Source organism: Platichthys flesus, chromosome 24 (genome assembly GCF_949316205.1).
Source record: "Platichthys flesus chromosome 24, fPlaFle2.1, whole genome shotgun sequence".
NCBI lineage: Eukaryota > Metazoa > Chordata > Actinopteri > Pleuronectiformes > Pleuronectidae > Platichthys > Platichthys flesus.
The window spans coordinates 11891450-11904207 of record NC_084968.1 but is presented as its reverse complement, the minus strand read 5'-3'; the positions used below and the strand labels follow the sequence as shown (position 1 = coordinate 11904207).

The 12758-nt window shown below is 47.8% G+C and overlaps 2 protein-coding genes across 3 annotated transcripts; one reads left to right on the top strand and one right to left on the bottom strand.

Annotated features, from left to right (window-relative positions):
• Nucleotides 1–2: 2 nt before the first annotated feature.
• dhrs4 (dehydrogenase/reductase (SDR family) member 4) lies at nucleotides 3–2915 on the bottom strand. Its single transcript, XM_062383715.1, has 9 exons — nucleotides 2767–2915; nucleotides 2344–2459; nucleotides 1807–1984; nucleotides 1543–1644; nucleotides 1353–1423; nucleotides 1191–1242; nucleotides 976–1110; nucleotides 429–484; nucleotides 3–321 (listed from the first exon to the last, which is right to left on the bottom strand). Exons 2-9 carry the CDS (start codon nucleotides 2454–2456, stop codon nucleotides 207–209), a joined length of 822 nt encoding a protein of 273 aa, XP_062239699.1. The 5' UTR covers nucleotides 2457–2459; nucleotides 2767–2915; the 3' UTR covers nucleotides 3–206.
• Nucleotides 2916–3268: 353 nt separating this feature from the next.
• efs (embryonal Fyn-associated substrate) lies at nucleotides 3269–12519 on the top strand. Of its 2 annotated transcripts, none has more exons than XM_062383670.1 (8): nucleotides 3269–3417; nucleotides 3899–4091; nucleotides 4851–6164; nucleotides 6250–6369; nucleotides 7635–8603; nucleotides 8758–8829; nucleotides 9856–10113; nucleotides 10237–12519. In XM_062383670.1, exons 2-8 carry the CDS (start codon nucleotides 4080–4082, stop codon nucleotides 10417–10419), a joined length of 2928 nt encoding a protein of 975 aa, XP_062239654.1. In that variant the 5' UTR covers nucleotides 3269–3417; nucleotides 3899–4079; the 3' UTR covers nucleotides 10420–12519. The 2 variants fall into 2 exon arrangements, with proteins under 2 accessions (XP_062239654.1, XP_062239655.1); XM_062383671.1 differs by having other exon boundaries at nucleotides 3270–3417; nucleotides 7635–8579.
• Nucleotides 12520–12758: the final 239 nt, after the last annotated feature.

Genomic DNA, 12758 nt, shown 5'->3' with positions numbered 1-12758 from the left:
AATTAATGTTGCAGCTCATGACGCCATTTGTTTAAACTCACATCTTGATTAGGAATCTTAATCACAGAACATTAAGAAAACAATGCAGAATCTCCCATAAGAGGTTGATGTGGCCGTGTTCTGGCAGTAATCAAATACACAAACAAACATAATCAACACAGACAAACAAGAATCAAGTGCACGTTTGTGTTGTCGCCGCTGGGGGCTCAGAGTCGACAGCCCATCCCCCCCGTCACCGTGACCGTCTCTCCAGTGATGTAGGAAGCCTCGTCCGAGCACAGGAACGCGATCACGCTGCCAATTTCTGCAGGCTCGCCGAGTCTGAAGGGAAACGTGAAATATAGTCATAAGTTATTCACGTGTTTATATATATATATATATATATATAATACCAGGGACAAGTGGACAGGTTGACGAGGGACTTGTACCTTTTGATGCTGAGCTGCTTCTTGAACTCGTCCATCATGTCGTCATTTTCCCACAACTGAGACGAGACAAAGCAGTAAATAAAAAACATTTCATCAGGAGCAAAGAGGAAGTGACGCAAGAACCAGAGTGTGAACAGTAGGAGAGATGTGTAGGGGGTGGGGGGTGCCGTCCACTTTGAACCCAAATAACTAATAATGAATCCCCCTGTCAATCCCCCCCTCAATCCTGTCCTCCCCTCATACATTTTATTGGCTTTTTTCAAAGAGGGGATTTTAATAGTTTTCAATCAAGCCTTTTATTGGTGAAAAAACTAACATTTATAAACTTTTTGCCCAACTTGAAAAATACAAGAATTTAAAAATATGAATGGTAAATGATGGCTGTTACTAAATATGAACACTAGGGAGCAGCGGTGCCAACTGAATGTCAAACTTTACCTCTTTAGTTTTATCAGTATTATTATTCTGCTCCATTGCTCCCTCTAGTTTATCTCTCTCTAGGTGTGTGTCTGTGTGTGTTTGTGTGTCTGTGTGTGTGTGTCCTCACCGCAGAGCTGAAGCGGGTCCTGATGACTCCAGGGGCCACGCAGTTCACTCTTATGTTGCTCTGAGCCAGCTCGGGGGCCAGCGCCCGGGTCAGACCCAACAAGGCTGTTTTACTGACGCTGTACGGACCCAGCGCCTGCAGCCACATGAATAAACTTCATTACTATACTGTACTATATAATTTAATATATAATAATACTATAATATGACACTGACCTGCATTGGTTGGTATCCAGCCACCGACGACACAAACACTACATTTCCACCTCTAGAAGAGAAAAACACAGACTTCAAATCATCTCATATTAAACAGTGTTATAGTCTCTATTGATTACCTCCTGCCAAGCACATTCAAATGTGTCATCTTCTCTCACTCACCCCCTTTTCTCCATGTGAGGCGCCACCAGCTTGGTCATGAGAAAGGCCGACTTCACATTTACAGACAGGATCTAGAAGCGGAAAGATGTTTCAGCTAAATTCAAATTCAAACACGAAGATAACGCTGTATTAATTCTTCTGATTATTCTAACTCATATTCAGCTTCATAACCCTGGAGCCTGTTTAGCACCTTGTCCCAGACGTCCTCTGTGGAGTCCATGATGTTTCCGAAGAAAGGGTTGACCGCTGCGTTGGACACCAGGATGTCGATTCCCCCGCACTTCTCCAGAGTCTGTTACAGGACACACAGGATGAGATGATAAATGAGGTTATGAGTAAAAAGTAATCACTGAAGACTGAAGATTATGAGGGTTTGAGTCGACAGGAGCCCAGGAGGGAAAGATAAAACAAGAGGTATAACTAACGATACAGTCATATTCTGTTGCCTCCTCACCGTTTGAACCAGTTTCTCTCTGTCCTCTCCTTTGCCCACGTTACAGGTGGTGCCCGTCACTTGGATGCTCTGGCTCTGCAGCAGCGCCACGGCCTTGTCCACGTTGGCCTGTCGCCGGCTGCTCACCACCACATGGGCGCCTCGCTTTCCCAGAGCCTCAGCGGCGGCCAGACCAATTCTGAGGAGGGGGATAGAGGAGCTTATATCATGACTGTGCTGTTTTAGACTAAATGCAACTCAATAACAGTGGTTGGTTGTTTCTAAGGTGTTCTGTGATGGTGATCATATCAGTCATGGTGTTGTCAGGGCATCAGGCGGACACTTGGTTAGTATTTGTTTCTCTTTCTTGAACATTAATAAAGCGTTTTCATGCATTTTCATTGATTTGATCAGGCAGGTTCAGGAGACTGGTGTTTATGAGAGCGTGCGATTGATTCAGATCCCAATAAAAATCCATATCTGGTGAATTTAAAAGTGGTGTCATGAGGTGACTGTTGGGCCTGGATTTAAAACACAGGTGTCACGCATGGTTCTTACCCATCTGTGGAGGCAGTGACGATGGCCACCTTTCCAGCCAGGCTGCTTTGGGCCATGCTTCTCCGGGCAGAGACAGTGTTGGACCTCAGGCTCCTGAACACACTCCTCAACATCACCTGAGGACACAGAATGGCCGTGTGAGTGTGTGTGTGTGTGTGTGTGCGTGTGTGAACTCTGGGGAAGTAGGGCAGAGGTCACCGGAGCTGTGGAAGCTGAGTGACATGATCAATAAAGAGTTCAGGAATTTAGGATTTTAAGCAGTTATGGTGATTAACTAATGCTGACGTATTGATCCAAGCAGCAGTTATGATCACACACTTTTTTACATGTGCAGGTAACTCGCTTCAAGTTGGTGCATTGGTGTTTATTTTGAAATCACGTGAACATGCGTTAGTGCAGATATGATCCGGAGCAGCAGCTCACCCTTCGGTTCGTGCAGGTTTCAACACGATGTTGTTCTCAGGAGAATTCAGGTAAAAACACACTCAAAGTCCAGTGTACGGACCTTTAGCTACCGACGACTCACAGTCACAGACAGTGACAGTGTTTTCCGGGTAAAAGTCCCGCTGTCACAATAAAAGCCTCCAACAAGCAGTCGCTCGTATTCTGTACTTTTGTAAATAAAATTCCCAATAAAATAAGAATGAGATTTAATTCACTGGAGGTGATATTTGTTTTAGTACGCAACAATAGCAACATTAAGTGGTTCGTTGTTGTATTTTTCTAAACGTACAGCTCAAGTCGTCTGATTAACGACGCTACTAAAGCGTCCTCAAAGGCAACATAGAAAAAAACGAGCCAATCACAGAAGCTCCTCGCCGCACGCTGCGCTCAGCTGCTCGATCTCACAACGCCCTGGATGGGGCGAACGCACGGCAGCCACGCTCCACGTCCGCTTATAGATCAGCGGAATTCGCAGGTTCACGAAGAGGGCGGGTACCGAGCTGTTGTCATCGGCGAAAGATGATTGAACGTCGATGGCTGCAGATTTTTTCACGCCTGAGAAGAAGAAGTGATTTCACTCAGCGCAGACGTGAAGGAAGTTTCTCGTGATAAGCTAGAAAACCCAGCGAGGTAACATTGGACAGCCGAAGCTTATTTATGCTAATGTTAGCTACGGGGGCTAATCGGCTCTGGTGCTTTACCCCGGCGGTGCCATTGTTGTTTTGAAGTGAACCTTAGCCGATGAAAAGGAACTCATCTGTGGACCGCGGCTAACAGGAATGCTAGCGTTAGCAGCTAGGCCTCGACAGCGGGTATACTGTCACTCCAGCTCGCTGCCTGTTAATGTGGTCATGGTTTAATCCGGCTCTGCGGCCACACGCTCACGTCTACGTGCCGCGTTAGCAAGCGGGTGCACGCTACTCATTTATATGCGGGTGCTAAGCTAACGTTAGCCGAACGGGAGGGGTGGGGGCTGCGTGTAAAGTAGCGTAACTGGGCGTGGGGGGGAGGACGGACAGGTGCGTCCCGGTTCCCCTTCGCGTGTGTGTGTGGTGAGAACATCGGTGTGTGGGACGCTTGGATTAACGTGGTGTGTGTCCGCGGTTTGCAGGAGCCGTGTGTGTGATGGCGGCCGACGAGGCTCTCGGACTGTGAGATGTGTCCTTCCCGGTCCCAGCTGAGCCTCTGTGGTGGCGACCTGCACAGCCGTGATCTGCATGGACGATGAGCCCCAGCGACCCGGACGCCTGAGTTCCAGTTTCTCCTGAGACCTTCCTACCGATCTGACCACAATGTCTGTCTCCGTGAGTATTTCATTCCTGGATTTGCATGTGCTGATGTGCAGTTGGGACTCGAATCTGATGTAAAGCCCCATTGCACCCGGGTTGTGTGTGTGTGTGTGTTCCCTGCACCGCCTCATCATATCTGGATGTATCATCTGGACACTCAACGCCTCCATTACAGTTTTATGGGGGTCCCACATGGCCCAACTGAGCCCGGCGGTCCCCAGGGGGTTGGTTTAGAAAATGAAAGGGGGCTTGACTCCACTGGCTTTGGGATGGCAATTAAACCCTAAACAGTAAGGGACAGATGTGCCCCTCGTCCCCCTCCCCCAACTCTCATCTCCCTCATTACCATTAAGCCCCTTGTTGTCCACTTGGTCATTGATCCTCCCCAACTGTGCCACCCCACCGTGTCCCCCTCCGCCTCATTACACAGCTGTTTAGCGTTTAGCATTTTCAGTCTTCTATTCTCTTTTCTCTGTTCATCCATCCTCTTCCAGTCCTCTGTCTCTCTCTGGGACGTTCGAAGAGATCTTCCCTATTCACTCCTATTCACTCTCCATTCAACGACTCTTGACAATTGCCCTTATTATGCTTCTCACTTGGTTGTGCCATGTCAATGTACTTGTTTGTTTTGCGGTGCACAGATGTGAGACACGAGCTTGTGTGAACTTAGTTTGTCGATTAAAACCCACTTCTTTATGGCTATGTGGTGCATGTGAATAACTGAATGGGCTGGTCTGTCTTGCTGATCTCTCCTCTTGTCTCCTTGCCTCTCAGACGGTTTTAGCTAAGGCTCTGTTTGACAACGCGGCCGAGAGCCCAGAGGAGCTGGCCTTCCGGAAAGGTGACATCCTGATGGTTCTCGAACAGGTGCAGAGCGGTGGGCCTGGTTGGTGGCTCTGCTCCCTGCATGGGAGACAGGGCATTGCCCCGGCCAACCGCCTTCGACTCCTCCAGACCGCCCCGCCTCCAGGCTCAGACCCTCGTCGCGGTCCCGGCGAGGATTCTGTTTACTTGTCACCTGGTCCGACATTGGTTCGGTCTGCTGTCAGCAGCAGCGCAGAGGATGTAGATGGAGTGTATCGTTCCCCGCCGTGCGTGGGTGAGGGCCGAGGAGCGGGAGTCGCCTCGAGGCCCGGGGAGCTACGCAGAGTGGAGGGAGGGCGCCCGCGCTCCCACTCCAGCTCTGGCACTCGGCCCAGACCCGACTGGGACATTGGAGTGGGGGGGCGTCCACGCTCGCCCTCTCTGAGGGGTCGAGGCACAGAACTGACAGGAACACTTTATCAGACTCCAGTAAGTCCCATACCTCAGCACGCCAGGCAGCCTGGAGCTCTCATGGCTGCAGAGTCGGTGTACCTCTCCCCCAGTGGAGCACCGAGGCCGGCTGATGATCCAGAGGACACCACATATTTAGTCCCCAGAGAAACACTAACAGATTCAGAGGACTGTTATCTGGTACCCAAAGGTACACCACTTGCAGGTGAAGATGTTTACCAGTCCCCAACTGGTGGTGTTATAGCTGCAGCTGTCTGTTCTAATGGCCACTCTATGGTCAGTGGACCAAACGGTACCCCCCAGGCCAAAATAGGCCAGGACTCACCTGGGATGTATCAAACGCCCACCCCTGTGGGAGCAAACCTTCACAGGACTCCATCCTCACCTTTGGCCCACCAGCACCTATCTCAGTTATCTTCTTCTCAAGGATCTCCCAGTGTAAAGGGAGCGTCACCCAACCCTGCTGTCGCCAGGGTCAAACCTGGCCTCGCCTGTAACCGGGGATCCCCATTGCTGGTCAGAGCAGGGCAGGTCAGGGGGCCTGGGTCACCAAGCTTTGCCCGCAAACCTCCTCCACCAGCACCTCCAGTGAGGGGAGTCACCAGGAAAGATGCACAGCAAGCAGCACCGACATCGGTCAATTCGAACTCTGTCCCCAAACCCACGGCAGCAGGTTTGCAGCAAGAAGAAGACAAACAGAAGGAAACTCCTCAGAGTAAAGAAGAGAGGATGAACAATGGGCTGGAGAAAAGCAGCAGTGGGATAAACAAAAATGGAGACAACGAGGATTACTCAGATTCTTTGGATGAACAGGTACGTGATGGAAACTTCACTTACACCCAGTGTGGTCGACCAAGGCTTGTGGTCATAACGATTTATGTTTTTGTTGTGTTTGTAGGTGTATGACACTCCTCCCAGTGGCAGGTGGCAGCGTTCAGTTCCCTCTTCCCTCGGGGATGAGGATGGCATCTATGACACCCCTCGCTATGTTCCATCTCAAGCCGACTCTGAGTCAGAGGTAACGATAAATGCTTACTTTGTATTTCTTGCTGGGTTCAACAAAACCCTGCTCATGTTAAGCCTTTTCACTTTTTTATGTGACCGAGACAGTTTACAAAGTAGAAAGTAAAGTTCCTCTCCCACACAGAAAGCCCCGCTACTCAAACTCCTTCACCAGCCGATCAGTCAAAACTTCCGCCCAATTGTTAGGTCACATAATGCATGTCTGGTGGCTAGTCTGGCACGCCCCAAAGTAAATCCAGGTAAAGCGAGAGCTCGGGCAGACATCTCTTACATGTGCTGGAAGTAGGTGACTAATCAAAACAAAGTGGGCCCGCTGACCAATCAGAGCAGACAGGGCTTTGTCTGGAGTCTCTTGAATAGATGTGTGCGCTGCTAGTTAAAATTCGACTTTAAAACAGCACTGTTGGCTGAATGTGTACACAATGTTTCTTTGCAATGTTCTTACCTCAGGCATTAACCGGATGGAGCTTTTGAATGTGTTTTGCACCTGCATGTGGTTTATCTGTAATAACCACCTAGTGAAACGGTGACCAGAATGATCAGTTACACACAAGTTACATGGGAACTGTGGTGAACCGTTGAAATCATGTCTGTACAAGTGAAGCCGTTCACCAACAACAGATGAACATCAGATTCTCGTCGCATTTTCTTCTCACATTCCACTTAGTGTGCCCCCCCCCCCCCCCCCCCCCCTCTCCCGTCACAGCAAGGCCACACCTGTCTCAGTCTGCGCTGGGAGCCTGTCTATCCGGTCCAAGTGCTGCTTCTATTTTCTCCCAGGCACACCCATCTGTCAGGGCTGAGCCAAGGCCGTGCCACCGCCACCCTACCCCCAGCAGTCTCCCCTTTAATGATACTTGAACATGACTGCCAGTTGTTGGATTATTTTTTTCCCCTCTTTGCCTGCAATTACTGTGTGTGGACTGCAGGCTCACCGCTTTCCCCTCTTTGATGTTTAACCGTCCAAATGTGTGTCTGCCATTAGTGGTCAGTGAGTCTTTGTTGCATCTACTGACTGATTTTTAGTTTTACTTAACCAGTTCCAGTCGGATCACCCACTATAAAGTTTAGTGCTTTAAAGGGCGTCTAAACTTACAGTGTCCCATTTTTACTTATTCCAAACTAGCTCGACTGCACAATGTTTCATCGTTGACACACAAAGCCCATGCTCCAAAGAATGCATTGTGGCTATCGTATTTCTTTCTAAGGTAAACACTACACCATTTCAAACAGATTCCTTCTGTGCCCCTCCAAACACAGGTCTATGATGTCCCCACCATCACTCTGAACGTGTCCACATCAGATCTTCAGCCGGACGAGGGTGACGATGAAGTTTACAGTGTCCCGACGCTCCCGGGTTTGCCTCTGGGACCGGGAGAGTCCACCATCAGTCTCTGTGGGGAGGACGTCGTGAAGGTCGGACAAGTCTACCGTGTCCCTGTCTCTGAGAAACGAGCCAGCAGCGGGGATCACAAACGAGACTCCACCGAGCCCGACTGCGGCATCTATGACATGCCAGCCCTGACCATCGAAGCCCTCCCTCACTCCTCCTCGTCCTCCTCCACCTCTACCCGCCGCCTCTCTTGTTCTAGTAACGGCTCAGGTGACGTGCAGTGGCGGGCTTCGCTTTCCAGCCTTGTCCACTCCGTGCTGAGCGCCGCCTCTGGTCCGGCCTCTGCTCTTTCTTCACGAGACCTGGCCACCTCATTGGCTGAAATCCTGTCCACCTGGAAAGCCAGCCATTCAGGCGACCCGCCGCCGCCTCTTCAGCAGGCTTGGGCCCGTCTGTCCGACCTGCTGCCGGCATTATCCGCCATCGGCAACGCTCCTCCATCTGAGGGGCTCTTGACACTGGTCCAGCGGTCCCTCGAGGAAAGCGCCCTCCTGTTGCAGGCTCAGGGCCGACCCCGTCTACCATCCCAAGAATCCCTGTCCCGCCGGCCGTTGCCCGCGCTCCCAGTGCCTGATGGGAAGTCCTCTGGAGGCGGGATGGGCTCTCGTAAAGGGAGCTGGATCCAGGAGCGACCGCTGCCCCCGACCCCTCATCCTGCCTTCCCGTTGCCTCCTGCTCAATCCACTGTTACTCTCACAGTGGGCCCTGTTGATGGAGAAGATGATCCCAGCAACGAGTACGCTGGCATCGGCTTGACCCCGATCCCTGCCCCAGTTCCGACGGGAGACAGTGTTGGATACGTCAAACTGCAGGTCAGTTTTCGTGATGACGTAAAGGTATTTATTCCATGACCTTTTGTTTCTAATATTCTGACATATCTGATCTTTACCTTCCTGTTTCTCTTGATTAATGTTACCTGTAGTTTTATTGTGATAATCCAATCAAATGTGTCTGTAAACCTGCCTGACAGCTCTCTCCTCCCCACACTAGGGAAAACCTGATCCACATTCTAATGTTCTGGCGGAGAACGGACTAACACACATGATCAGTGCAGAGACGCGGGTGAGTCAAATGATCACACACATGATCCTCCCTTCCTGTGGTCTAGATGCTGTCAGTCAATACTTCTACCTCTTTTATTGACATTCACTATTTTCAAAGTCCTGAACCACACAGAGCAAGTCTTCACAGATCAGTCATTGATTCGCTCTGTGTTGACGGTGCACTCTGTTTACTAATGAGCAGTGTGACTCATTATTCCGGGCTGCAGCACCCCCTTAGCTCCCGATGTTGTCGAAACCCATGTTTACCCTTAACTCTATACTCACCATGTTTATCCAGCATTGCCAAACTTTATGTCACAATCCCCTTTGTGGATTTCTGACTCATAAATCTCTGTTTGCGTGGACATGACAGAATGTGTTTATCGCATCAGAGCTCCGTGTCTATCGCTCTGCACTGAGGTCACTTCGTCTTATTGCTCCATCTGCATTTTCTTCTGCTCCTTGCTAGATTCCTTGGTTACGCGATAGACCACTTAAACAAGAGATCACTTGTAAATCTTAACAGCATTGCCTTTGCATTGAATGGAGGCTGCAGCACAATGGGGCACAGAGACGTACAGTCATTCTCTCAGCACGGCCACTTGTTGACATCCTGTATGCATGTGTGTTGGTGTCCAACTCTCTCTGACTTAATGTTAAGCACAAGACTCTGTCCAGCTTATTTTAAAGTGAATTGACTGCACATTGCCTGTAATGTAGTTATAGTTAACCTCATGCTAAAGCTGAAAATATATCTTTCTGAACTGTACACATATTAACAGCCTTCTGCCTTTATTCATTTAGTTATGACGTCAAAATCAACTTGCACATACTAAAACCTTTTGTAAACCATTATACTACTGCTTAACTAAAGTGACTCTATGATTTAACACATACGTCTGCGCCATCCTGGTGTGGTCTCATAAAGAGTCTTATATTGAGTATGAAGATAAATGAATAAGTCACTATCGGTGGCTGAATTTAGTAGCTGACGCTGTCGTTTGACTTCCTGTTATGAATACCAAGTTCATCTTATCTTCTGCAGCTGACCCCATCCCCACCTCTGCCCATGTCCCTCTCGCTGGAGGACTCGGAGCTGCTGTCCTTCTACTCGTCCCAGAGCCTCGCCCACCTCTCCTGCCTGGCAGACGCCATCGACGTGCTCTTCAGCAGCGTGCAGGGGAACCAGCCTCCCCGCATCTTTGTCGCCAGAGGAAAGAGCCTCATAGTGACGGCGCACAAACTGGTGTTTATCGGGGACACGCTCTCCCGCCTTCTCACCTCTGCAGACCTCCGGGCCAAGGTAGCAAGACAAATCCCTCCTACCATTCAGTTTGCGTGACATTATTTGAGTGAAAGCTAAAGTTTATCCCTTGGATTATATCAAACTTGTATAATAATGTAATATGTGTTGTTATTTCTGCAGATCACAACCTCAGGGGGGCGACTCTGCCAGGCCTTGAAGTCAGTGGTGGTGGCAACAAAGGGGGCTGCACAAAACTACCCCTCAGTATCAGCCACGCAGGAGATGGTGGACCGGGTCGCGGAGCTCTCCCAGCAAGCGGCAGGCTTCTCCACTCTGCTCCAGCGTCTGGCAGAAATATCCTGATGATATCTCATAACACTCGGCGGAAAAAAACTTTGTATAAACTACATATATATTTTCTCTCTCTGAAATGCCTTATTTGTTGGTAGACTCTTTCGTTACCTTTCCTTGGAATGGGGTTGGAGCAAGTGAAGTTGGACCCTGAACTAAGTGTTTGGCTGGGTTCTGACTGTGCTGGGTCTGTCCTCCAACTGTGTGCTGGTTTTCCTTTTGTTTATATCCTGACCTCTGTGCTTTGATATCGGGCACACGTGTCTTTTTTGAGTGTTAACTTATTGAATATTTGAAGTCCCTCTGTGGCTTTGAGTGTCCGTGCGGACTGCTTATTTTGGGAGCTTTACTTTATTATTATGTTTGCCGTATCTCCCCCCCCCACCCCCCCACCCCTCACATGATAGCCATTTATCCTTCCTTCCTCTATTTATTTAGCCACAACCCCCCCCCATTCCAAAAATAGCTCGGAAGGAGGCCTCACATCCTGTTTCTGGTCGTCTTTGTACTGTGACACCTGAAAGGACTGTTGTGATATTCATTCAGAAACTGTTGAGGCAGCAAAGTGTTTTGGGTTTAATATGGGACAAGTGGAATCGGTTGTGGAGTAAGGAAGTGAGCGACTTCCATACATAATCTGTGCGAGTGTGTGTGTGTGTGTGTTGTGTTTGTGTCGTGCCAATCTCCCCCTTGGCAGGAGAAGATAATCTGCAGTACAGTTTGTAATCCACTCACTGGGGATTACACGAGTCATCTCTCAGTACACGGTCAGGTTGAATCCCTGCAGTTTCTCACATGTCATGAAGACAGCCTCCTTCCCTGACAGAGATAGATGATGTATAGTATATCAAAAATAATGCAGCGACCAAGTGTGAGCAGTGATGGTCGGGTGAGAATTTGTTCCTAATCCTGCTCTTTCCCACAGTCATGTGATATTCTAGCAGAGGCTCAGAAACCTGTTTTCCAAGGTCACCAGTCCCCACATGTTCTGTACTAATCTGCATGGTTACGTTTGTGTGACTTTGTTTGCTTTTAATGTTCATTTCCCATAAAATACATGTCAACACTGCATCTGCTTAGATAGTCTCAAGTAAGAAACCTGTTTGAAAAGGGAGTACGGTAGAAACTAAGGCTGGTTCTTTATATTATAAACATAATTTATTAGTAAACAAAAGGATCAGCTTGGTTATTTTTACAAGATATTAATCAATATTACAAAAAATATCCAAATGATCATAGATCCAGCCTTAGCAGAAACTGTAAAAAGGAAGCACAGCCCAATTTCAAATTGAAATGGGGGAGTTTTGTATTTTACATCCATCAAACTGTGTTTTTCTGTCTTTAAGTGTTGGTTTTCATTCACACCAGTCCTCAGGTGCACAGACAGCTCAGTCAGAAGCTGTCATGGAACTTATCGTTGACTGGAAGTGGAACAAACACGATATCTGTCACACTACACGTTAGATCGTAAAGGATTTACCTTCTGTATCATAAGTAATATAACCTAACCAAAACAGTATCGTCAGGGCATTGCATAATCATTTTTGTTCTAGTTGTGTGTCTTAGTATAGATCATCTTCTGTGGAGTTCAGTTTCTACCATCTGTTGCATTTTCTCTTCCTGCAGCGCCACCTTGTGGAGGTTTGCAGTGTTGAGTAATTGGACTCCTCCCTGCCACAACACTAATCTGTTCGTATGAAGAGAGCACGGTCAGCAAGTAACCTTTAGCTACATATTTATTATGATCATTTTTACGTTTGCTTTTTACAGTTTGCATGGCTTTAACTTGCTTAAATTGTTTTATATATATATATGCACATCCTGCACTGGGAGGATCTACAATCAACACAGAAGTTTTTTTGTTTTTTTTAAAAAGACATCCTAAGTTACAGTTTAATAAAGATATGGCTGTATTTTCTTTTGTACAAAAAAAAGCCTATTTTACACTACGTGAACCCATGCAAGTCCGTTTTCCATATCTTGAGGTATAGACAAGAAACCTTTTCTTCTACAGTAAAAACAGACCCAAACTACTTCTTTACGTTACACTACATTTGATGTTTGTCTTGTATGTTCAGAATGCACAAATACATCTTTTGCAATTAAATGAAATGCGTTTGGTTCTTTTATTATGATTATTACAGTATGTGCCTTGTGGTTTATTGCATGTGAGGGGATTTGCTTTGCAGGAAACAGTGAATTTTAATTTCTTTAAAGTTTTATTTGTAACATGCAAGTGAACAAAGGACAAGAAGAAACTGGATCAGCTCGGCAGTGCAACAGTTAAATGGAGATAAAAGCAAGATGGAAAGAGTTTACAATAAGAAACAAGTCAAATACAATTCAAGCTA